Raw genomic sequence first — 26,743 nt, 5'->3', positions numbered from 1 at the left:
TTTACAGAACATACTAGTGGAAAGGGCTGGCAATTTGGGAATTTATTGCAAAACACTAGGCTGAAATTGGTTATACTGCAGGATGTGGGTATCACCACTCCCACAAGGCTGTTTAACACCAGAATATATATGCTCCATGAGGGCAAGGAGTGTTTCACTGCATCTTGTATCCCTGGCACAGACAGGAAGCCCAACAAAGTACTGACTGAACTTTCTGTGTTTGTTCCTTCTTGCTGATTTATATTTTCTCTGGTGACATTGAATGATACTTCATTTGTACCCAAAGGCTACTGTGCTACATGCATATCATTTCCATCTTAAATAAACCGATGACATTGAATTTAGTCCTGTCGCTTACACACTGCAGACATAAATGGCTGATCTCATTAGATAAATGGATATGGTTAGACTATAATCTAAAGAATATAAGAGCAGAGAAGCACTTTAGGTAGGAGATTGGGTACTGAAATAATTATGTATTATACTTAATTATAGAGTAGTTTGAATTTTTATTGTGTATTTGTTGGATTTCTGTTTTTGGAGGGGAATTCTTTTTAAATACAGAAAAGTTTAGAGACTAGTATAAAAACTCTCATGTACCTACATCCAATGTCATGTCTATTTGAAGATTCTGCCCACCCCCCCATGTTAATGTTGTCAGTAGGTAGGGTGATCATATAATTTATCATCCAGACTGGAACACTTTTGAGAGTGCAGGAGGGCACTGTTAATTTCACAGAAACACTAGGCATGATGGAACCATCACAAGCAAAGCAGGATACTCTCCTTATCTATGAGTATCTCAGAGTATGTGAGCACTGATGTAACTTCATCCATTTATGCCTCCCAGTGGGCATGAGATGGCAGTCCTTTGGTTTGCAGACCCATCCCTGCTGATGGAACCTAGACTTTTACTATAGGTGACACTAACCCGTCATCAGACAGTCCTCCAGTAAAGGAATCTGGGAAAACTACTTCCGTCTGTACTTCCTACCCTCCCACCATTGCAACTTCCTTCCATGGTAAGGCTCTGATGTTTTGCAGAATTCAGCTGTCATGTAGCCCAGTTCTGCTCTCTAATGCAGAGGTGGAGTGTATCTATAGTGTCCTCAGAATATTCCATCTACCTGCCCTAGGCACACGAGCCCTGCTGGAATTGACAGATCGCTTCCACTCGGTTTTCTCAGTGACGTGGCTTCACCCAGCCAGGAGCAAAGATTGCTTTTGTGTCCAAAGATGTCACTCTGGGTGATTCTGCCTTGCATTAATGCTGGCAATGGCTCACAGATTTGGCTGATTACATTTTTCAAGGCTCACACATGTAAAGTCTGTGATGGGTCTCACATAGGCAAAGGTGGGAGGCCAGAGCATTTTTGCTTTGTTGGGAAAAAGTCTTTTCCATTTCATCACCAATTATAGCAACGAACCATTTACTCAACATGTATCAAGTGTCTACACTATGTTGGATATTAAAAAAAGCCCTGGGAAGATAAAGAACATCAAGACAGTTTTACCCTGAAGAAACTTAAGAATCTAGCAGGACTTCAGGCAGAGTCTCAGAATTGGTTAGCACATGGAAACCACAAAATGAAGTAAAGTGTTATAGTTCCATGACAGAAGTAGCGAAAGGGTATAATGGGGCTAAAGGGGACTAATGTGTTGGTGTGTGTGTGTGTACAAGTGCATGCGCACAGCACGTGTGTAGCAGTGGGAAGGGCATGGTGAAATACAGAGTTGGAGAGGAAATGGGGCCAGATGGGGGAAGATCTTCCCATTCACCCATTCAAGGAATATTTCTTAGTAGCTCTTAGTAAATCTTACATCAGGCTGTGTGAACAAGACAGGTAGGACTCTGCCTTCACAGAGCATTCAAACTCTGAGAGATACAGACAACAACAAGGCAGCTACAAGATTTGCATGGAGAAGTGGGAAAGGGCATCTATGGCAGCCTTGCAGATACCAGGAAAGACTTCTTGGAGGAAGTGACTTATAAATTAGCACCTGAAGAATGAGGAGAAATTAACCACAGACAGAGGGTTGGCATGAGGGTATGGAACTCGTGGCGACGCTATGAGCAAAGTCTGAGAGGCACAAAATGGATGTCAGGGGAAACAGAAGTGGTTCAGGCTGGTGGGAGAACACAGGAGAGCTGGAGGCAAACAACGTCCAAATCACACAGGGCCTTGTCTGCTAAACTTGAGAGACAGACTTTGTCCTGTAGCAACTGGGAATCAATGAAGAGTTTCAAGCAGGGGATGAGATGATCAGAACTGTGGGCAGATTACTCTCTCTGCGGTGTGGTAGACAGCCTGGGAAGGCTGGAAAGCAGAGGCAGGGAGATGGAAAAGAAGGTCTGAAGCACAGTGTACATATGGGCATGAAGGAGGCAGAACATTCATGTCTCTACCTTTTTAGAGATCTGGATGGCTTAGCCCAGGGAGTAAGCCAGATACTCAAATTTGATGACAATGTTTAGATCCATGGTACCGATTAAACATTCGAGCTGCATTTCCTAGGTTTGGTCTTAATGTGTCATCTATCAATTGTGGATTTATTAATGTGCAGATCTAGCTGATGTGTGGCCTTGAACTTTTCTGTATGTATGCTTCTAAACTGCAGTAATAGACCACACAAGTACAGAAGTTCTTGGCCAATTGCTTCAAGTTCCTCTGTAGCAGATGCACTTGGCATTCTACTCGCATCCTCTGGTGCTTACCTCTTGAGAGCACACCTGCCCGACTGCAAATGCCAGCACCCATGCTTCTTTGTCAGAGAGCCCACTTTGCCATCTGCTTGGCAAACCAGAAGTTCTGGGGCATTAACACCCCCTGGGAACAGACTTCAACCAATGATAGATGGGAGTTGGCATGGAAATGCCCAGTTTCCCTCCCCATGGGTGGGACTATTCATGGGTGAGTGTGTTTTAAATTGGTTCCCAGAGCTTCCCCAGTGGGGGTGTGCTCCATTTGCTTCCAGCCATGGCCAGCCTGATCACACACTCTGTTAGGCTCCTTCCCCTTTCTGTCTTGCTGCCCTGTCCCCCACCCCACTTCTGGTTGCCCTACCCCTCCCAAACAAACTGCCTTTACTTGATTTGTTGTTTCAAGGTCAGCTTCTGTGGGAACCCAAAATAAGATAATGTCTAACAATGGTCAAAGCCTCTGGAATTAGAGTTACCTGCTGTTCACAAAACACTAAAGCATTCTAAAGCCAACTGCTCATTTCCTGTGTATTCAAATATGGTTATGTCAAAAAAAAAAAGACTCTTAACTCTAGAGAACAAACTGATGGTTGCCAGAGGGGAGGTGGGTGGGTGGGTTGGGTGAAACAGGAGATTTGGATTAAGGGATGCACTTGTCAGGATGAGCACCGGGTGATGTACGGAAGTGTTGAATTGCTATATTGTGCACCTGAAACTAATACTACACTGTAGGTTAACTATACTGGAACTTAATAAGAACTTAAAAAAATAAAAAGTATTTAGAGCCCCCCACCCAAAAACCTCTCAAAACCAAATATGGTTATGTCAAAATAAAACAACCCTTAGGGAATAGAGTTAGGTTCTTTCGAGTTCCTGTTCATACTCAGTCTTTTGATGCTGGACACATTTTTGGGGATGATGCCAACTTGCATACAGTAGGTATGCAACAAATATTTCTCAAGTGGCTCTGAAAAGTTCATGAATGTAGATGGCCGATGCTATCCGCTGCACTTCTCTCTCATTTGGGATATAGTCCAGTCTTTTCATTCAAGTGTAAAGCTAATCACATGTTGGGTCCAGGGTATACTGATGACAAGAAGGCACCATAATTCCTCAAGAAGGGCTTAGGCCTGCATACTGATGGGAACAGAGAACTGTGAGGAGACATGATCTCTCATCTTTCTTCTTGCTGATGATAAAGAAAGCAGGCATTTCTTTGACTTTTACTTTATTTGAAAAAAAAAACCCACTCAAGAGACACAGCAGCTTCTTTGCATCCTTCTGGAGTATGTCAGCAGGTAAGGTCTCAGGCTTCAGTGTTCTCTGTTGACAGCAAATGCTGGAATATTGCCCAAGTTGGATGAGAGTCCCTATCTTTACATTTCTGGATTTCTGCTGTTATGGCGGTCGGTGTGTGGGCGAGACAGCTGATGTGTTCACTGGATTCCTTCCCAGGCAGTGATGTGCCTGGGGAGTACGTGCTGGTGGAGGCAGATTCTTCATGCGTCGGCCCCGCTGCCGGTACAGGTGTGGAAAGGCTCCATGATGGCAGTGTGTTGGATGTCAGGAAAACTGAGCCGACTTGTCTGCCAAGATTCAGGCCATCTTTCTTGTCGTTCCTCACCATTGCTGGAATGGTAGTCTAACTCTTCCACCTTATTAGCAGGATCACTGAATAGAATGTGTGTGTGTATACGCTTCATTATTGAGGTATAACATTTATATAGTAAAGTATACAAATCTTGAGCACACGGCTCAATGAATTTTATACATACGTACATACATATACAGGTACTGCTCAGATCCAGGCGGGACAGCTACAGCCCCGGGAGGCTCCCTCATTTCCCCTCACAGTCGATACCCCCACCAACCCCAGGGCAAAATTATTCTGATTTCTAGCAACATTGATTAGCTTTGCTTATTCCTGAGTGTCTGAGAAATGCAACCATGCCGTAGGTACTGTTTTACATCTGCCGCCTTTCACTCATCCCACAGCTCGTGAGATTCATCCGTGTCATGTTTATCAGTAGTTTATTTCTTTTTGCTGTGTAGTATTTCATTGCCTGAAGGATACCAGAATTTACTGTTCTTTCCTGTTGGAGGACCTTTTGGGTTGTTTCCAGTTTGGGGTTTTTATAAATAACACTGCTGTGAACATTCTTGTGCAAATCCTTTGGTGGACATACACGGTCATTTCTTTTAGGTATATACGTGTTGCTAAGTGCTTAACAGTAAATTCTGTAACAAAAATAGCTCTGATGGCCAATTTCAAGCTCCCTAGGGGATGTGAGTTAAGAAGAGATATGCCAGACCTGCTCTCAGGTGCCAGGAGGGGGGGTGCCTGCCTCAGGATATCACTGGGTGGGCAGATCCAGGAGTGGAATTTGGAGACCAGCAAGTAAGCATATATTTAAAGTTTTCCAAAGTGATCGTACCATTTTACATCCCACCAGCAATGGGTCAAAGTCCTAGTTGCCCCATATCCTTAGCAACGCTTTGTATTACCAGTCTTTGAAGTTTTCATCATTCTGGCAAATGTGTACCAGTATCTTATTTTGGTTTTGATTTGTGTTTCCACAATGCCGGAAGCAAAGCCCCTTTGCACAAGCACATGAACCCTGTGGCTGTCCTCTTTTCCAGAGGGCCTGTTCCAGCCTTTTGCCCCTTCGGATAGTGGGTTGTTTTGTCTTTTCCTTATTGATTTGTAGGAGAAGATCTAAATCAAGACAATTGAGAGTGACTGGAAAGACTTCCAGAAAGAAGAGCTCCAGAGGCAGGCTGGCATGCTAGAAAGAACCTTACATTGGGGTCATACAGACTTGTGTTCACAGCGAACTAAGTTAGTGATTACCTGATAACCTTGAGCAGATTCCCTTTCTTGAGCCTGTTTCCTCATCATCAGGGAGGCATTTCTATCTAGAAGTGTCGGTGAGTTCTGAATGAGACAATGGAGAGAGAGCACCTGGCAGAAGAGCACATCACAGGTTCTTAGTAAATGGTGGAACCTCTCCCCACCTCAGTCAGAAGTGTGCCCTTTCGCCCATGGGTTCCTATTCATGAAACACGTGATGGTTTTTCTTTAATGCCTGGAAATCCCATATTCTTCCTGGCAGACTAGTGGTGTTCTTGTCATAGAGCAACTCCCTGTCTCTTGATGTGAGGGTTTCATTCTTTGTGAGAAGCAGCACGTGTCTTTCTGTGGGAGGCACAATGGCAAGGCTTGCTATCACGGCATTCTGCCGTGCCTTATTTGATGTGACTCAGGGAGGATCTGCAGGGCACTCTTTAGAGCCCCGTCCTCTCTTTGAGGGAGAAGCAGCTCCAGGCCAAGAGCCGTAAGAAGTGGGCTGTGTTGGAAAGGTCTGCCGAGTGAGCAGTCAAGTCCTGGTCCCCAGCCCTCCCTTCCAGGAGTTAGAACTTATGAGGAGTGATGGATCTGACTCATGCATCATCTCCTCCAGGAAGCCTGCCCTGGAAAAGCAGATGAGGTCCTTCCTGGTCCCCCGTATGGGGACATGTCTCTCATCACTTGCCATGTCATAAGGACATCTTTCAGCTCTTTGAGACCTATTCTTTGTTACATCCCTCCTCCCAGCACTGTGCAGGCACACAGTACTCAAGACAGAAACTTTATGGACAAGCCAACAAACTGTTGTCCCATCACCTTGCCATCATGGCATGCATCCAACAGCTTCCAGGTCTGTGTCCTGAAACCTAGTTAAATACTGTGACAGACTGGACTGAGCAGAAGTACTAGCTAGTTCTCGAAGACTTGGGGGAAAAAAGCAAAACAAACAAAAAGGCAAACAAACAAGGGGAACCAGAACAGGTTGGAAAAGATGACTGTTAGAATGAATGTATGTACTTTTATGTCAAAAGGTAAAGATGTCGTGGCAGTTTACACATAAAACTAAATAACATAGCAATGCTTTTCCAGCCCAGCCCTCAGGGGAATACACAGGCAGATATTAATATATGCAGCTCCCGAAAGAACAAGACCTTAGAATTAGGAATAAAGAGATATTTAAACTCTTGGTCTATCATTTCCACTCTCCTTTCCCAAGCTTTAGTAGCTATATCAGAATCAATATAAACAAGCCTGCAGATCACAAACTAAGTTTAGATTCATTTAAGAAATGGATGAGCTTGGGTGTTACTCTGTTACCTTGTAAATAACATAGCTAGTAGAAAGCTGAGATGGAATAGAAGAACCTGGAACACAGAAGTAGCCCTGTAAATGCCACCTTAACATTTTTTTTCACATTAACCATTTAAAAGAATCATTAAACTGTGCGATGTGCTTACATGTTATTATAATGGTTACAAACAGGTTTTGTAACTTTTCTTTTTAGCTTAAAAAATGGGCAAAAATGCCCTTAGAGGGGAAAATTGAAATGCTAAAGAGCAGACCATTTTGAAATGGAAGCATTTTCACGTGGCTTCGCACACAACTTTATAAAGACAGCTCCCAATAGGCAGCGAGCAACTCTCGGGAAACCCAGATTGTTTTTATGAGCGGAGACTGGTGGCTTTGGCAGGTCACCCTGTAAGGCAATCCATTAGCCATTGACTGCTTCCCACTTGCGGCTCTGAAAGCTTGGTGCATGCTCCCAGAACACCTTCCATACAGTCTGGGGGTTTATTAGCAGAGAGTGCTGACTTCAGAGGCTCTGTGTGCCTGCTGCCCCAGGAGAGGGGGGCCAACGACCACACTCCACACCTGTTGCAGAGTTTGGATGGATTCCAAAACACAGCCTCATAGGAGTAAAAACCAACCAACCCAACACGAAAGACTTAGGTGGAGGAAGATGGAAAGAGTACCTGGGTGGATTTAGGACAGAGGTTGGGAGGGGCTTTCTAGAATCTGCAGAGGGACCAGGAGCAGTAAAAACAAGGAAATTCACCTTGTTCCCAAAGCATTTAGCACAGCCTCCTGAAGATTTCTTTGTTTTTATAAATGTTTCAGAATTTGGGGTTAACAGAAAGTTGTTTTTAATAAGCTGAGGTGATATTTAGATAACACAAACAATTGAACTAAGGTCTTTTTTTTTTTCATTTAAAAATAGATTTGTTTAGATAAGCCATGAGAAGATAGCTAGGTTGCAAGGATTATGGATTTATACATTTTAACTCCCAAGTTTTACGATTCTATGCAACATAAAACAAGTGGAAGAGGAAGGGCTACCTCCCTAATTTATCCTGGCTGTCTCTTTGCTGCCTCCTCGTCTGCTGGTTAGCGGCACGACTGGATTGAAAACCTGTGAGGTTTACCCTGCACTTCCCGCCTCCTCAGCCAAAGCCAGCTGCTCTCAACCCTGCTCATTTGGACCACCTGTGGAACGCTACAAACTCAGATGCCTGGGCCCAGCCTCACCCCTTGGAATCCGAATCTCTTGGCGAGGGCTCAGGCATCTGTATTGTAAAAAGGTTCCCAGGGGCCTATACACACAGCCAGTGTTGACAATCCTTGAGTCACTCAACATATCTTGTTGATTTCACCTCCCAAATCTCGCAAATCCATCCTCTTGTGTTCCATTTCCATTGCTCCTGATTCGGTTCTGGCCCTGATGATCTATCTGGACGACAGACACTGCTTCCTAACTCATTTTTTTTTTTTTTTGCTTTTAGTCAGTCCTCCAAACTGCTACCAGATTTATTTTTCCAAAACACAAATTCAGACCTGTCATCCCTCTGCTTTAAATCCTCCAATGTCTCCCTTCCGAATGAATGCCGGAACCTGTTTATTTCTTAGATGATGATGGAGAACAGCTGTTCCTCATCCTAGGCAGGCTCTCTCTTAGCTTAAAATGCTTTCTTTTTCACTTTTTATTTTAAAATAATTTAAGACTCGCAAGAAGATGTCAGTATAGATCAGAGTTCCCATGTATCCATCATCCAGCTTCCCCTAATGATAACTTCTTACATAACCATAGCACATGATCAAAACCATGAAACTGACTTTGGTACAATACTATTAACTACAGGTCTTATTTCAGTTTCTCCAGGTTTAAATGTGTGGGCACAGACATAGAATGCTATGACATTTTATCACATGGGCTAAATACAGTTTAAAAAGTATCTCTTTTTCTGGGGCGCCTGGGTGGCACAGCAGTTAAGCGTCTGCCTTTGGCTCAGGGAGTGATCCCGGCATTATGGGATCGAGCCCCACATTAGGCTCTTCTGCTATGAGCCTGCTTCTTCCTCTCCCACTCCCCCTGCTTGTGTTCCCTCTCTCGCTGGCTGTCTCTATCTCTGTCGAATAAATAAATAAAATCTTAAAAAAAAAGTATCTCTTTTTCTATGTAGCAGTGGTTCTGGACTGTGGTTGCACAGAAGTTCCTGGGGGACCTTTAAAAAAGTACCCATGTCTGGCCCCACTCTAGATCATGCTTTAGTCTGGCATTTATCAGATTTTCATGTGTACACAAATCAATGGGGGATCTTGTAAAAATGCAGACCCTGATCTAGTAGGTCTGGGTGGAGCCTGGGATTCTGCCTATCTAACATGGTGCCAGGGGATGCCACTGCTGTTGCTGCCAGTCTCTGGACCACATGTGAAGGAGGCCACCCTGTTCCCAGACACATAGAATGAGAATCTATGGGAGTGAGACTGAGGCATGGTATATGTGAATCCCTCCAGTGATTCTACCATGTAGTCAGAGTTGAGAACCACTTAGGTATGTGATGGAATTTGAAGACTATGTCACCCTTGGAGGTCACAGTATTCCTGTATTTGAACCATTCTAGGTCATGTCAATCTCCTCTGATGAATAATACAAATGCCAACCAACTTTTGGAGTTAAGAAATCCTTCTTGCAGGCGCCTGGGTGGCTCAGTAGGTGAAGCGTCTGCCTTCAGCTCAGGTCATGATCCCAGGGTCCTGGGATTGAGTCCTGCATTAGGCTCCCTGCTCTACAGGGAGTCTGTTTCTCCCTCTCCCACTCATTCTCTCAATCTCTCTCTCTCAAATAAATAAATAAAAATCTTTAGAAAAAAGAAATCCTTCTTTCTACATAACCCACTTTGTTTTTCTGAAATTTAGAAGTATCCAGTGTGAACTCTCTCAACTTGCCTTTCACTTCAATTTCTTCTCTGTACTTTTGCCCATCTTGAGACAAAAGGGAAGGTGAGACTCTTCGTTTTCAAACCAAATTCTGCTAAAGAGATGGCTTCCGATTTACTACCTGTTACTACCTCATTGCCTTGTCAATTGCCCTCCAAGCCCATAGATATTAGTCAAATGCTCACTTTCTTTAGCATTTGACAAGATGCACTTTTGGCTACCGACCTTGTTTTCTGTCTACCGACCTTGTTTTCTGTCTTGCAGAGAAAACCCCAAGCCATCACTTAGAGATTACCTTCAACTTGCTATCACCACATCCATACAAATATCCATGTCTATCTGTTTCTGTCCTCTCATTCTGTGGAAATCAAGGCCATGACACTTCCTCTAAGATCTATTTCTTCCATTGGGTTTTGGTTTTCCTTTCCTTCTTCCTAGTCTTGTTAATCTCCTCTAACATGTATTCTATTTCTACTAGTTCCTTCCCATGAGCTTTGAGATACACTCATGTCTCTCTCATGTTAAAAAAAAAAGGCCTCAGTGACCCCACTTCACTTCCAATTTCTGCCACATCTCCCCTTCTGTAAGGAGCTCTTTACATTTTCTGTCTCCAACTACACTTCAGAGAATGATTCATGCTTGCTAACTTCATTTCCTCACCTCCCACTCACTTCTCAAACCACTCCATTCTAGACTCTATCCCAGCACTCAACCAAAACTCAACAATGACTTCTAAGCATGTATGTCCAGTGGCTACTTCTCAGTCTTCACTTTCCTAAACTCCTAGCAGGTGCTTACAGTTAAGGCAATAATGTGGGTCAAAGTAATACTTTAAAAATATCTAAGATGGGTGCCTGGGTGGCTCAGCCATTAAGCTTCTGCCTTCAGCTCAGGTCATGATCCCAGAGTCTTGGGGTTGAGCCCCGCATTGGGCTCCCTGCTCTGTGGAAGCCTGCTTCTCCCTCTCACACTCCCCTTTGCTTGTGTTCCCTCTCTCGCTGTCTCTGTCAAATAAATAAATAAATAAATAAATAAATAAATAAATAAAATCTTTAAAAAAAACTAAGGTGGTTAAGCATGTTGAGCTTTTCAAAGGGAATCCAGTGAGCTCCATTAAAATGTGGGTGTGCTTTCTTCACTGCTGCATCCTCTACTATATGCCTGGCAAGCAAAGGTGTTCAATAAATATGTGTGGTTTGACCTAAACCCTACCTCTCTGCCATGATGAATTCCGTGACAAGAATTTCTCCTCTCCTCCTACCTCTTAACCTGGCTTTCCAGTGTCTGTCTGACTCTTCTACCTTTGCCTACCTTGTAAATCTGATATTACTTAAGATTCTGTCTCTGGCACTTCTGATTTTTTTCACATTTAAATGCATTCTTCTTAGGCAATGAATTCTACTGCCATGGTTTGTCTTGTCACCTTTATGCTGCCCAATCACTGGATCACATCAATACCTCACCTCTCTTCTAGACTCTAGATCTGAATTTCCAGCTGCCTCCTAAAGCTTTGCAAATCCATATTATGGCACTATTTCAACTGGTATATATCCAACAGCAGAATCTTTTCCTCCAGATTTTTCTCCTACTGCTTCCTATTATGGTTACTAGCATCCTCTTTCTACTTACTCAGGTGGGAAACCTCTAAGCCAATGTCACCTTTTTCCCTTTGTTACTCACACATCTAGTGAACCTCAAGTCCTATTATTTCCACCTCCCTATTTTAGGGATAGTATTTTCCATGTGTTTTGAAGCATATTAGTTCCTTGGGATGTTAATAGGGGTCACTAAAAAAGTAAAAAGTGTCCATGACCAAATAAACTTAAGAAATGCTGAACTGGACAGAGTGAAATAGATTTCCTTGGAAAGCCTTTGATATGCTAACATGCATTCAATATGGGGGATCTGATATGGAGATACCATAAACATTGTTTCCCAGTGTTATTTTGTCACACAACCCCCCCCTTTTTTTGCAACATCAAAGAAAACTTTCCTAAAAGACATTTTGGAAAACGGTGGTCTAATCTATCTCCCTTTTTCTCCTATAGCTATCCTATTCAAAGCCTCTTGCTTACAGATGTGAACTGAAAGTTCTGTGGGTGGAAGAGGGGATCTCCCTATCTCCAATATCTTGCTTCTCCAACTTAACCCCTACACTTCTATAAGAGCTATCCTTATAAAAATTGAGTCATGACTCTCCCCAGATTATTAAACATCCTGCCCCTTCCTTCTGTCCAAGTCATCTGTATACTTACTCATTTTCTGCTTGCTTGCCCTGTCAATTACTGACAGAGGAATGTTGAAGGCTCTAACTATAACAGTGGGTCTCTTTCTCCTTTCAGTTCTATCAGTTCTTGCCTCATGTATTTTAATGCTCTGTTGTTAGGTGCATACATGTTTAGGATTTAATATCTTCTTGGAGAATTGATCCCTTTACCATTATGTAATGGCCTCTTTATTCCTGATAATTTTCTTTGTTCCAAAGTCAGCCACATCTGAAATTAATATATCTATTCCAGCTTTGTTTTGATTAGTGTTAACATGGTATAGCTTCTTCTATCCATTTATTCTTAACCTGACTCAGTCTTTATGTTTAAAGTGGGTTTCTTAGAGAGAAGATAGAGTTGGGTCTTGTTTTTTCTTGGTCCCCTTTGAGTCACTGTCTTTTAATTGGCATATTTAACACCATTCACATTTAAAGTAACTAATGATACAGTTGGATTAATATCTACCATGGTTGTAGCTGTTCTCTATTTGTTGCATTTGTTCTTTGTTTCTTTCCCCCTTCTTTTATGCCTTATCTGGTTTTAATTGAGAATTTTAAGTAATTCCATTTTATCTCCTCCCTTGGTATATCAATTTTACTTCTTTAAAAAAAATTTAGTGGTTGCTCTAGTACTTACAATATATATTTATACCTAATCTAAGTTCATGTCCCTGGTGATATGGCTGATACTCATTCCACTTAATCTATATATTATAATCACATGATACGTTGTTACTATTATTGCTTTAAACAGTTATCTTTTAGATTAAGAAAAAGAAAACTAAAAAGACTTTATTTCACCTTTTATTCCTTATCTAATACTCTTCTTTAGTATATATGAGTTTTGACCCATATAATTTTTCTTCTGCCTGAAGAACATTTCTTGCAGGACAGGTCTGTAGGCAGTGAATTCTTTCAGTTTTTGTTTATCTGAGAAATTTTTTGTGTCTCTTGTACTTTGAAGCATACTTTGCTGGATATAGAATTTTAGGTTGGTGCAATTTTTTTTTCTTTCAACTCTTTATAAATATTTCACTCCACTGTCTTCTTGCTTGTGTGGTTTCTGATGAGAAGTCTGATATAATTCTTTTTTTTTTTAAGATTTTATTTATTTATTCGACAGAGATAGAGACAACCAGCGAGAGAGGGAACACAGCAGGGAGAGTGGGAGAGGAAGAAGCAGGCTCATAGCAGAGGAGCCTGACGTGGGTCTCGATCCCATAACGCCGGGATCACGCCCTGAGCCGAAGGCAGACGCTTAACCGCTGTGCCACCCAGGCGCCCCAAGAAGTCTGATATAATTCTTATCCACCAGGCTTCTTTCTAGATTTCCTCTTTGTTTTGCTTTTTTTTCTCCTAGTTTCAATATGATATGCCTAAGTGTGGCTTTATGGGTACTTAGACTCCTTAGTGTTCTCTGAGCTACCTGAATCTGTAATTTTGTGTCCATCATTAATTTTGGAAAGTTCTTGGCCATTATTACTTTAAATATTTTTTTCTGCTGCATTCTCTCTTCTCCTTTTGACATTCTAATTGTGTGTATATTATACCTTTTGATATTATCCTGCAATTCTTGTATGTTCTGGGGTGTTTTCACTCTTGTATCTCTGTCCTTCAGTTTGTGAAGTTTTATTACCTTATACTCAAGCTCACTGATTTCTTCCTGGGCTGTGTTGAGTCTACTGATGAGTCTATCAAAACTATTCTTCATTTCTGCTACAGTTTCAATTTCTAGCATTTCCTTTTGATTCATCCTGAGGGTTTCCATCTCTCTACTTACATCATCTATTTGTTCTTAATGTCTACTTTTCCCATTAAAGCCCATAACATATTAATCACAGTAATTTTAAATTTCCTGTCTGATAATTCTAACATCTGTGTCATATCTGAGTATGGTACCAGTGCTTCCTTTGTCTCTTCAGACTATATATATATATATTTGGCATCCTTGTAATTTTCTTTTCCAAAGCTGGATATGTTTTATCAGTTAATACTAACTAAGGTAAATGGGCCTTTACAGTGAGGACATATGTTACTCTAGAGTTGGGATGTATTTCATGTTTGTTGTGGCTATATGTACCAGAAGATTCAAATTCCTCCATTGTCATCGTTTTTGTCTATCCTCTTGACTTTGGGCTTCCCTAAGTACTCCTTCTTAGAGAGAATTTATGTCTTGCAGCTGTCGTCCACTATTATTATACTGGAAACTTGTTGATATGGTGGTAAGATTTAGGGAGGGGAAATGCTATATAATAACTTCCCAATGAATCTCAGTCTTTAAGTGGGCCTGTGTTTTGGGGCTATGACTTTCAAAAATATTTCTTCAGCAGTATAGCTCCCTCCCCCCAATTCCTTCCCTGGATGTAGCACTTCTAGTCTATTTCCTTGAAGTCCTGGCACCTGTGGACTCTTTCCCCCCACTTAGGTGAGACAGAAAGGCTGAAGAGGGCTTCAGTGGGGAAGAACCTAGGATAAAGTTTCAGAATTGTGCCCTAGCAAAATCTTCTTCTTTTGAGAGTAGGCCTTTGTTATGGAGAGGACTGGGTGGATTTCACAGTGATTACTCTTCCACCTCTCCCTGCCAGATCTTCACTTTGGGAATCTGGTGGGGCTTCTGGAGATGAAGTCCAAGAAATGTGAGCCTCCTGATTCCTCACCCTATAAAGACAGTGACTTCAGCTCCCAGGAGTCTCTCACTTTCATGCTAGTCCACACTCAGGCTCCATCAATTTATCAAAATACCATTTAAGTGTTTCTACCAGAACCTTCTGCTTCAAGTAAGCAGATTATGACTATGTCTATATGGATGTGTTTGCCTCTACAGATTTTGGGATGGCAGTTGCCCTGTTCTCTGATGTGTTCAAGAGAACCCATTGATTTTCAGGCTGTCTATGTTTTTCTTTGTCTAAAGATGGGAGTGACAACTTCCAAAACCTTAACATGTTGAAGCAGAAACTGAAGGTTCTCCCCCTTACTCTATTACTGATTGAAATACTGCCTCAAGGCCATCAGACCCCAGGGCCATGCCTCACTCATCTATTTCTGTATTTCATGGGGGCAATCTGGTGTAGTTGTTTTTAAATGGTGCTTAACAAGCCAATCTTGTGTTTGAATCTTGATACCACTGCTTATTAGTTAAGCCATAGATTGTATCAGTTATTTTATCTGTGAAAAGCAGCAGTATTGAATATAACTTTTTCTGATGGTGAAAATGTTCTTTACCTGTTCTGTCCATTATAGGCACATGTGGCTATGGAGCATTTGGAAAGTGGCTACTGCAATAAAGGGAATGAATTTCTAATTACATTAACTTAAAATTTAAGTCAAATAGCCACATGTGGCCAGTAGCTTCTGAATTGGACAGTGCAGGTCTAAGGCTTTCAAAATATAAACAGTGGATGAACAGATATGGTATTTTTTATTCTCCTTGGATCTTTCAAAGTAAAAGTATAGATGGACGCAGTATTACACTATCTGGGAGTATGAGGCCATGTCACAAAGCCTCTGCTTCGTAAAAGGTAGTCGCTGACTCTACAGGTACTTTTTACAAAAGGAGATGGTGATGTGAAACATGTCAACTGACTAAGGTACTTACCCTTTTCCCTTAGGAATCCCCAGAGGCTTGTTCTCTTGCCCTGGACAAACGTGTATTCAGTGCAGGTATTGTGAGATTAGTGTGGCCTTAGGCACATTTCACTTGATGAATTTTGTTCACACATGTATCTCCTTTTATCTTCCATCTTCCAACTCTGTAATGATGATGTTGCTGATCCCACTTTATGGGTGAGGAAACTGAGACCCCAGAGAGGTTAAGCCACTTGATCAAGGACAGATTAATGGTTCGTAGACTGTAACACAGAACTTTGGGGCTCTGAAGTGCTTATTCCACTATGCCCGAGCCAGTACTTACTGAACTTCACCCCAGCTCTACTTTACCTCTCTTGAACAGCACTGACATCAGACAGTAGCTGGAACTGAACATTAGCTGTCAGGGCCCTCCCTGTGTACACCTCGCCTCTGGCAATCATAGAGCTGGGCCCTTGCCTCAAAAACGCAACGTGCAGCTCCTATTTGTACCCACTGTGCCTTCTGGTTTGATATAAAAGAAAGTTTCTGCAAAAGCAAATGGCAGGTGACCCTACGTGGGAAGTCTCTGGAAAAAGGAAACATCGGCAATCACACGGTGATGGTAGGGACAACATCCACAGTGTATGTGTGGGTCAGGGTTTTATGTCTCCCCCCGCTCCATCTCAGACTGTCCTTTCTTCTTCTCAGCCCCTTTCCCTCACACTCCAGCCCCTGCAGACAGGCAGCAGAGCAGGCCCCTCTGTTCAATACGCTTCCCTTAAATTGCAAACTTAAAAGGTTCACACTTATGTAGTACCCTTTGCACAATAGCTGTTGCAGCATCATTCAGAATTAACTGCTGAGACAATGTATCTTGCTCCCTGCTTATATCTGTGGGCCAGGTTCTACAGAGAGGGAGACTGTATTTTTGGAATTCGACCCGGCAGCTAATTACTAAGATGCTTTATAGAAGTGTCTCTAGGAGTGCGTTCCCTGGACCAACAGGAGCAGCATCACCTTGGGAACCTGTTAGAAATGCAAATTCTCAGGCCCCACCTCAGACCTATAGAATCAGAAACTCTGATGAGACCCAGAATCTGTGTTGGAACAAGCCCTCCAGGGGATACCCGCTCAAGCTGGAGAGCCACTACCTTAGAGTATGGAGGCAATTAAATGGCACTGAGTAATTATTCAGGATACACAAAGGTTCCTCGGGTCCACTAAGCCACTGCTCTAGTCAGCATGGTCCTCACACCAGCAGCAACAGCAGCCCTGGGAGCTTGTTAGAAGTGTAGGATCTTAGGCCTGCTGTCTCAGACCTACACTGAATCAGAATATGCATGTTAATAAAATTCCAGGGAATTTGAAAGCATATTCAAATTTGCAAGGAAGTGCCAACCCTCACTTACACTAAGGTTAGTTCCATTTGGAGAGTTCAGGCATAGAGAACCAGGTAGGCAGGGGAATTTTCTTTGGTGGATTTGATTTTGATCCTAAATAATTATAAATTTCTTTTATAACCCCAGAGAAAGAAATTTTAGAAAGGGGAAGGTGGGGAAATGCACTGACCTAAATGATTAAAGCCCCCAGTCAGCAAAATTTTACATTTCACAGTTTCAAAGGGCTTTACAATTATCACTTCGCCTGGTTCTCCTGATCTCTGGCAATTCTGACACTTTCCCTTTGAAGTGCTTGCAGATCTACTTGTGTCAGCAAGATTTCTCAGGGAAGCACTGTAGTCATGTAAATTAAGTGAGAGAGGAGAATTATCAACTCTCTCACCTAAACAGCTGAAGAATCCCTGTCTAGCATGCTGTAAGGAGTGGTAGAGGGAACCCTGACACAGGAGCCCACAGTCTACCAGAGCTTTTAATTCCAAAGACACTTCCCTGGGCAGGAAGTGAAGGCTTCCTTTGTGTGTGAAGCCCTGTCAAGCATGAAGATGAGGTTCTGAACCCCGAGAAAGCACCCTGAAGAGGCAAAATGCAATCCACCTGTCCCCACTGACAGCTCTGCCTCCCTAAGAACTTAGGAGTTGCATGTTCAGCAGTAGGATGAATCCAGTCGTCTGTTACAACTCAGGTGGAGTCATTAAAAACCAACAAATTACCAACCTGAGTATTAAGAATGTAGATTGAGCACCCATTATGGCCTGCTGGATCAAAGGGAAAAAATGCTTACATGTGTTATTTACTCAACAGGTGACAATGGCTCTGGAGGAGTTGGCACTTAGGAAGGAATACAGTCATTTTCAAGGCCAAGAGCAATAATGATGACATACCCTACAGAAGGCTGTGGTTACACAGTGCCCTCACATACCTTATCTCAGTGCATCCTTACCATAAGTGGGTGCAGAGGACGCTATTACACTAGGTGCCGATGAGGAACCTGCTTCTCAGGGCGGGTCGGCAACTTACTCAAAGTCACAAAGTTAGGGAAATTGGGACTTGAGCATGGCTTCCCTGACTCCAAATCCTGTGTTCTGTTCACAACAGCTAAGTCTGAGCCTTGCTACTCAGCGCACGCTCCACTGCCCAGCTGCATCACCTGAGAGCTTGTTAGAAATCCAGAGTTGCGGGTCCCACCCCGGGCTGAAGCAGAATCTGTATTTTCACATGGTGTCCAGGTGACTGGACTCTTAGAGAGTCTAAGGGCAATTCATCTTTTACTTAGTATGACCGCTCGCCTAGAGGCCAAACCAAAACAAGAACAAAAACAAAACACAATAATGCGAACCTCACAGAAGTAAGGTACTGAATATCACGAAGATGTCTTTTTTCAGTGCTGATAGTGATCATTCTATAGCAGAGATGCGTTTTTTTTCTCTTGAGACAGTTAGGATTTGGTGCAGCTGTGGTATTTGGCAAAGTTATGGTGCCCATGGAAAAATGGGCAAAGGAATCTCACCTTCAATGCTGAGCAATGAGCAGTACTAGTGTGACCAAAATAAATCAATAGGGAAGGGAGAGCACATTTTCCATCCTATAAACCATCAACTGGCAATAATTTATTAACTACCTGCTGCACACTCCACGTTATGCTAGGTTCTAGGAGAAATTTGGGAGTATGAGACATTGTTCCTGCCCTTGAAGAGCTTATGATCTTGTTTAAGAGAAAGTATCAGCTGACAATACAGTGGATTATATAATAATGTATAGTTATGCATTAAGAAATGTGGACGTGACTGAAAGCCGGATAGACTCGAGGGAGGGAAGGAGCCCTGAATGTGGGAAGGCCTCACAAAGTAAGCATGTGAGTTGCACCCGAAGTAAGGAGTGAATGCATTTCTAGGGAGGAGAGCAACAAGAGTCCACGTGTGGGGATGGAGCTATGAGAAACAGGCCTGCAGACTTCTCTTGTATTCATGAAGGGAAGAGGGACTGGATCTGGGCCACTCAGACCTGGGGGTTTGCCATAGAAAGCCCCCAGTCCTGGTGGTGTCCCAGCCCTGTTGGGAATCATCATTACCACCATCCAGTGGCAGAAGTGAAAATGAAAATGACCGGGTTTTCAAATTCAAGAATAAAGGAAACTGCTCTGCTGGACCATCCTTGCCTGTAGCTTTGTGGAGGTGCGGTCATGGCCATTTTGTGGAGTGAAGGGATGAACTCGGCCTAGGAATGTGAGCCCTAAGCTCTGAGATGTGTAACCCTAGATGGGGTTAGGACCCTTGGGGCAGACGCTTTCAGCTCCCTTCCCCTCCACATGCCAAGTCCTCTTAACTGTAAACACCTGCAGTTCTTTGCCTGAGGCTTTCATAAAGCAAAGACGACAGTTCTGATTCTAGGGGGCACATACGGCATCTGGAATTGTCAGAGGCTTATTTAGTGCCCCCAGGTGCAGCTGGATCGACTGATGGTGGCTGGAGAGTTGGGGAGTAAATATCTGGTGTCTTCACCCACAGGTGGGGTAACTTGGACATGTGTCCTACAGTGTCTTTCAGAGCTCCCCAGCCACACTGAGCCCTGGGTGCCTGCCCCCTACTCCTTGTTTCATGTCCCCACTTTCTTACCAGGATTTTTGAATATCAACTCCCAAGGTATCTGCTTGCGTTGAAATTCTCATCTCGACTGTACTTGGAACCCACAAGTTAAACTTAAAGTGGAAGACCTAACAATGGGGATCTTTCACAATACCAGAAACCATATTCTCAAGAGGGCTTCTTAGAGAGCAAGAAGATAAAAATAGCTTCCCTCGTCTCTCATTGCCTCCTTTTGTTCAAAATATGAATTCTGAAATTGAAGGCACGACATATTATTCAGGGCTTCCCGTATGAAATAACAACTGGTGTTGATTTCCCTTTTTTTTTTGTCTTCTAAAGGTTAGAGATTACTCACCTCCCCTGCTGGTCATTAAATCAGTCTGGCAGGAATCCTCGGAAGTTCTGTGGCCTTCCGGGCATGTGGCGGCAGCACAGGCAGTGCTGCACACCGGCCTGCTTGCTGTGATGTGCTACGAAGCAGGTGACTTCAAAGGTCTGCTTCAAACCTATCTTGAGTATCACTTGGGGCTCACACTGAGCCCCAAAGTCAGGTACCAGATGGCGCATCTCACCAAGTCAAAGTTGATCAGACTCCCCAGCACCTTGCACCTCCCTAGCTCCTGTGCCAAGGATGCTGCTCCCGCTCAGGCAGGAAGCAAATAACTTCTTCTAGCTTCCTTCTCCTTCTCTTAGAGGAAGGAGTCACCAGTTAAATAAATGCTCAGCTGTTCTTTCTGCGGGTTTGTAAGTCGGCTAAGTCCTGAGAGGCTCAGTTTTGTGTTAAGTTTTTAAAATCACGCTTCTCTTACTGTAATAGAGCATCTATCAAGATACTCTGCACCATTAAGAAGGGGGACTTCCTCTCCCTCAATGGCTTTATTTTTACATTTCAGTTTAAATGAACAGTTTACCCAAATTCTCCCGCAGTGCTTATCTGCATAGGGAAGTAAGAGATTGCTCCCCAAATCTAAAGGAGACAGGCAGGGTGGGCATTCGAGGATACTACTCACACCACTGAAACGTGCTTAGAAGGCAGACAGCCCTAGAATGATGCCGCACTTGGATTACTGGGGTGCACCTCCTGTGAAATGAAAGAAGGATGAATAGTGATCTCAGTCTCTCCTTAATTTTCCTCTAGTGCAAAAATAAAATGCAAAAGGCATTTGCCTGGCCCAGGAGATGCACAAACACTGCCCTTTCAGGCTCGTGCTCCACATTTTCTAAGAGTACCTGCCAGTCACGTAGCTCACTGAAGGGACGGGGCTGCTCCAGTGGCCACAGCACCTGTCACCACAAAAAGCACCCTGAGATGCTAAGAGCAGATTCCCATGTCAGCACCTGTGGAGATGACCTTTAAGGTGGCCTCCAAACCCAGGGGTTTTTGGTCCACTGTTCCTTGGATGCAAGCTCTTTCTTTTTTCAGTTTGTGTTCTGAAAAGCCAAGCGGTTGGACCAGGCAACAAAACACTGCCTCCCACCTCCTTAGCAGGTCACTGCTCCCAGTGTGGTGTTACACACTGTCGGAAGGAGCCCGGCCTAGTGGACGGCTGCTACAGATTGAGGGTCCGGCCTGCCGGTGATGGCCACTCTGACAGGTCTCACAGACAGCGGCAACTGAGCAGCTTTGCCATTCAGGCAGCTAGCCTGCATTGGGTTTCTCGGGGTCCTCTACAGTGGGGTTTAGACTATAAAGGACAGAGGCTAGAGGGAAAGCGAGAGAACTGCATCTTGGAGAAGATTACACTGGAGAATCTGATCTCTGCCCAACCGCCCCAAAAGGCATCTCCTCAGAGGTCATAATATTTGTCTCCAGCCAAAGTTCTGTAAGATGTGAACTTTTCTTTGTCATTTTTTCATTTTATGTAATCAGTGCAGCTGGGGAAAAAAAACCCCAACAAAGCTAGAGAAACACAAAGGAACCCCTTGAAGCAGGGTTTGGGGCCAGGTAATTCTCTGCTATGGGGCGCTGTCCTGTGCGTGCGGGATGTTTAACAGCATCCATGAACTCCACCCACCAGATGCCAGCAGCAGCCCCCCGCCCCCCAAGTCGTGACAGTGAAAAACATGTCCAATGGTTGCCAACTCTCCCCTGGGGGGGCAAAACCACCTCTCTGCGAGAACCGCTGCCTTCCATGTGACTTAACAGTGTTCACTTCCGGAAACTGCTCCAGTAAAGGGGTTTGGAAGACAGTATGGGAACTTCTCCATGTAAAGGACCAAAGAGTAAATAGTTTTAGGCTTTGAGAGCCACATGCCATTTCTGCCTCATATTCTTTGTTTTTGTTTTGTTTTGTTACAATATTTTAAAAATATAAAAACACCTTCTGAGCTCAAAAGTTGGCTAGAATTGGCCCATCCTTAGACTGTAGAGAGAGGAACAATGGCTCTTCCCGCAGTGACTACAAGTGCTGAGACAATATTTGGAAACAACTGGGATCTGGATCCCGCTACCAGGTCTTCATGACCCTGAGTGAGCAGTTCTGCTGCCCTTCTTGGAAAGCTGAATTAATTAATTCCAAGTTAAATGCTGTTAATCTCGTTTTGCAACTTAGTTCTATTTAATGTATTTAAAATGTAAAACGTATTCTAAAAAATAGAAACTCAATATTTGAACAAAATGAGATTCCCCCATAAGTGGAAGAATGCCTGCATAGTGAGGATGTGTCCTTCCATTGGTTTGGAATAAAATATCCTAGGAGGTTCCTTTGAAGAAGAAGTTGTACAAAGGAAATGCCCCCACACAGTTTGAAAACTGAAATGTTTTAATAGGACTACAGAGGTTATCAAGGAAGGAAGAATGGTATCATGGAAAAAGAGAAGCCTAGAAACTGCAAAAATAAAAACATGTCATTTTGAAAATACATTTCAAGGTAGTTTCCATGGAGTTTTCTTTACCCATCACATAAATGTCTGAATAAACTAGGGCAGGTCCATTTGACAAGTATTTATTGAGGGTTTACAATGTGCTAGGGACTGTGTGAGGCACTAGAGTTGTATCCACCTGGACAGTGAACAGTGCTCAAATAGGAAGTAACTTCACCCAATCATCCAGAGATTTTTCCAGTAAAACATTTTATCTTGCTATCTTTGTGTATTGCTAATTCCAAATATTGTATGCTTTACTTTGGGCATTTAGAGTTTCTCTATGGGGATTTTCACTGACACCAGACAGAATCAGTCAAGAAAATGTCCTCACCATCCAGTTACCACTGTTAAGACAACACTGTGAGATGGGAATGAGACTTTAGTCAAATATACTTCATTTGGATTGAAAAAATGTACATTGTAAGTCATTTGAGTAGTTTATCGTATGAGAGGCAGTAAATTATAGTGAAGGGTACTGGACTGGGAGTTAAAACCCTGTCCTGTCCTGTTTCTGCCCTCGTCTTCTTTCCATGGACAAGTCAGTGAATATGTAAGGAGCAGATTTCTGCTCTGTAAAATGGGACCACAGCACATTTACCTTGAGGCGTTTGCTGTATTTAAACATACTGTGTGTTTCTAACTTACAGAGTGGTATAACGGTGATATCATTATTGTAAGGACTGGGCTAAACTGGTTCTTCATTCTACATGGATGATTCTGGGATAAATCAAGTAGTGTCTTGGTCACAGCCCAGATCAATTACCAACAAGACCTTCTTACACTTCATTTTCGGTGATCAAGAAGAAACGGACTTATAAAAGCTCATGAGGCGCTACTCTGAAATTTGCTCAGAGATGAACATCATGTATTTTCTGTTAAAACATAATAATGAGCTAAATTTAATCTTCTAGTGAAACAAAGACTTTTAAAGATGTCCAGAAATTAATGCTTGATTCTGTACCAGCACCATTAGATCCCACCCCCCCTTCACCCCAAATTACCTCTTTGCCCCACAGACTTCAGAGGAAACCATCGCTAGGGACAGTCACCCCTCTCATAGTTTGGGGTGGAAATCTATGCTGCACAGTCTGAGTATGGTAACAACGTCACCTGCACAAATTTGAGAAAGCTTCTCCAAATGAGATCAGTGTAGATTTTTTTTTTCTTGGTGATACTCTCAATTGTATTTTTAAAAAAATCAACTGGGGTTTCTACTTTTTTTGGTCATCATCCCTTCCCAGTCTATTTTTGCTCAGAAAGTAGCTGGACTAATATCCCAAGAAGGATCTCCTTCATAAAATGGGTACAACCGCGGAGCACCAGATGAGGAGTAAATGACACAGCCCTGCAAGGTACTTCCTCTGGTTTCGTAACGGGGCCTGAGAAAGCCTTCATAAAACCCTGCTTATGTTTTGTCCACTTCATTTCAAATGTGATACCATCAAACAGGCAGGAGCTGGATGGTGCTGTGTGCACTGTCAGCTGTCAGGGCTATCCTTGATGCCATCAGCAAAGTATCAGAATAACACTAGTATGGGCAAAAACAGTGACTCTTTGACTCCTAACACCTTTTGTAAAGGACACATCTTCATCTCATGGAAAGAAAGACAAATGATGATAAGTGCTCGTTCCCCCACTTCACATTACCATGACTACTGGAGGTCCATTTTTTTGTCCCCCAGCTCTGAACCATCCAGATATAAGAGTTAAATGTAGAAAGGAAAAAAATGGATATATAAAATTGAGGCAATTCCCTCAGTTTCCTAGGTCTGAGTTTTTATAAACTGTATGAATTCATTTGACCAGAGAGCCATCAGCTTGAAATGGCTTCTGACCACTATTTGACTTGGTTTTGATTTTCCCCAGACACCTAGCGCATGAAAAACCATCTCGAATCTGAAAACAATTTACTGACAAGACCGCTGTCCTTTAAAGTTGCCCTTTAGCCATGGAGGCAAAGACAGCCTTCCTCTCTCTTCAGTCCCAACTTTCTCTGATAATAGGGTTTTGTGTCCTTAACAGATCAAAATCAAATAGAGAAACAATACTGTTGAAAAGAGGTCTGATGTGCCTGTTGATGTCTCATTAACCTTGAGAGTGAATGTAACTGGTGACTGCCTGTCACAGTGGCATGACGGTTTGTTAGGGGGGAAAAAGCCAGTGGAAACATCACCTCGGAAAAAAAATACAAAGAGAAACATCATTTAGTAGATCATCTATCAAAACATGGGGGCAGCTTTCCAGCTGTCAGGACTGGCTAAATTTATAGTTTCCTTAAGCCTGTGATGAAACTACTATGTGTTTTCTCAGGGAAGCATTTGGGGCAGTATTTTCTGTGTGTCGGAATATGTTCACTGAAGTATTGGGACAAAAAAAAAAAAAGACTCACTTCGATGTTGGAAGCATAATCATGAGAAAAGCAAATATTTCCGAACCATTGTTACTAAGGTTCTTCGATGATGTGTGTGCCATTTAAAATATCACAAGCTACCCAACGTGGGAATGTCCTAATTCCACTGAGTCCCTAGTCGGATTCCCCTCATTACTAACTGCCGATACACACCAACAGAGAGAGGCAGGGAAATATATGAAAATTAGCTGCTCTCCAGGGATATAGAGGGTTACCTGTAGAGGGAAAGAGGAGAGAGTTCCCCAGGTTCACTGGCTGATTCCCCGTGGCGTAAGTGGACTAGAAATCTAACCAGCTCTAATCCCAGATCTGGACGGAGACCCTTACAAAACCAGCCCTTTTTGTGCCTCTGCCCCAGGGCTCCAGCTGGGACTGGTTGTCGCCCGCCCTCCACAGAGGGGCACCTTAAGTAAACAAGCCCCACAATTCCCACCAGGGACTTGGATGGAACATTCTCACCTATTTTTCCTTTTCTTTCTGAAGGTTTCCACTTTTCCATCTCTAATCCTCACTCCTCTGCTTTTCTTAAGAACTTCCTGAAAGTTATCACCATTTACCTCACTTTTCACATCAAATTTCCACCTCGGACTGACGGCACAACCTGTTTCCACTAGTGTCACCCTCTAACCAGCTGCTTGATTTCCTGTGCTCTCCTTAAGGCCACACAGCCTGGCTTCTGTCCTCACCCTTCTGGCTCTGCCCCTCACCCTCACGCCCAAATGCACCCAAACAAAAATGGATTAATAGAATCCCTGTTTTCCCAAAGAAGTTTTTGCATTTCGGAAGAGGGGTGCTACTGTGCAAGACAAAATAACTGCGAATGGCAGACATCATTTCCTACCCCGTAAGACAGAGATGGCCACCTGGCTCTGGGAAGAGGGCAGCGGGACAGCCCCACGTCCTCGCCAGGGACCACACTTCTTTCTGGGTGGGTAGGAGGCATTTTCCTCACCATCCCGCCTCACATTCCTTTGCCCCCTCCCGGTCCCTCCGAGCAGCGTTTCTGAAATCACTCCAAAGGTCAGAGAAGGGGAGTAAAGAATGGGGACAGGCGAGAGGGGTCTCTGAATCCCCCCCCCCCCCCAGCATGATATTTTGTTTTCAAGTACCGGGAGTTTCTAGAATGTCTTCTCTTGTTCTGCTCTTTCTTGGCCCAGTTACCCCCAAGCTTCCCCACCCCCAAGACCACTGCGACCAAAACAAGCGCACCGACCATAGCACCGAGGCTGCCGCCGCCCCAACTGTTGCAGCAGCTGCCGGGGTGGCGGCGACAGCGGCGAGGGCAGGGCCGGGCCCGGACCCGGACGCTCCCTGCCTAGGAGGCTCCGGACGGCCTCCGAGGGGCGCGCGGTGCAGGGGAGCCCCTGCGGCAGCCGCCTGGGATGGGAAAGGCGGCGCTCTCAGACCGGACCCCAGCGCAGAGCCAGCCCAGCCGCGGCAGCGGCGCCGGCGGAGGCTGCCCGCGCCCGCCCCCCTCTCACCTTTAAGATCAGGTCGGTGTGATGCTGGTCCAGCATGTTGGCTTTCTGGAAGGAGGTGACGATGACCCGGCCGTAGCGCCCGGGGGTCTGCAGGTCCGAGTAGAGTCGGTGCTTGGAGCGGTTGACCGGGAAGAGGCTGTTGACGAGGTTGCGCTCAATCTTGGCGAGGCTGTGCTGGGGCGCCAGCAGGTGCTCCACGCTCTCCTCGACCTGGTAGCGGCTGAAGCTGGCGCCGAGCAGGATGGAGATGAGCACCGGCGCCGAGGCGAAGAAGACCGGGTGACTGGCAATGAAGTGGCCGAGCCGGGAGAAACACGTCCTCAAGCCCCTGTGCAGAACCTGCCGCAGCATCCTAGAGCAGAGCGGGCGCGGGAGGAGGGCGAGGCGCACGCTCGGGCGCGGGCTCGG

The 26,743-nt window shown here is 43.9% G+C and overlaps 1 protein-coding gene across 1 annotated transcript in view; it reads right to left on the bottom strand.

Moving 5' to 3' along the window:
* PTCHD1 (patched domain containing 1) overlaps positions 1-26,732 on the bottom strand; it is a 53,191-nt gene extending 26,459 nt beyond the window's left edge. Inside the window, exon 1 of the mRNA XM_002929234.3 lies at positions 26,336-26,732. Within this exon, the coding sequence (XP_002929280.2) occupies positions 26,336-26,686 (351 nt within the window). The 5' untranslated portion in view covers positions 26,687-26,732. The remainder of the gene's footprint in view (positions 1-26,335) is intronic.
* Positions 26,733-26,743: the final 11 nt, after the last annotated feature.

This window comes from Ailuropoda melanoleuca, chromosome X (genome assembly GCF_002007445.2).
Source record: "Ailuropoda melanoleuca isolate Jingjing chromosome X, ASM200744v2, whole genome shotgun sequence".
In the NCBI taxonomy this organism is placed as follows: domain Eukaryota; kingdom Metazoa; phylum Chordata; class Mammalia; order Carnivora; family Ursidae; genus Ailuropoda; species Ailuropoda melanoleuca.
The sequence above is the reverse complement of the archived record's forward strand: the minus strand, read 5'-3'. Positions and strand labels throughout refer to the sequence as shown.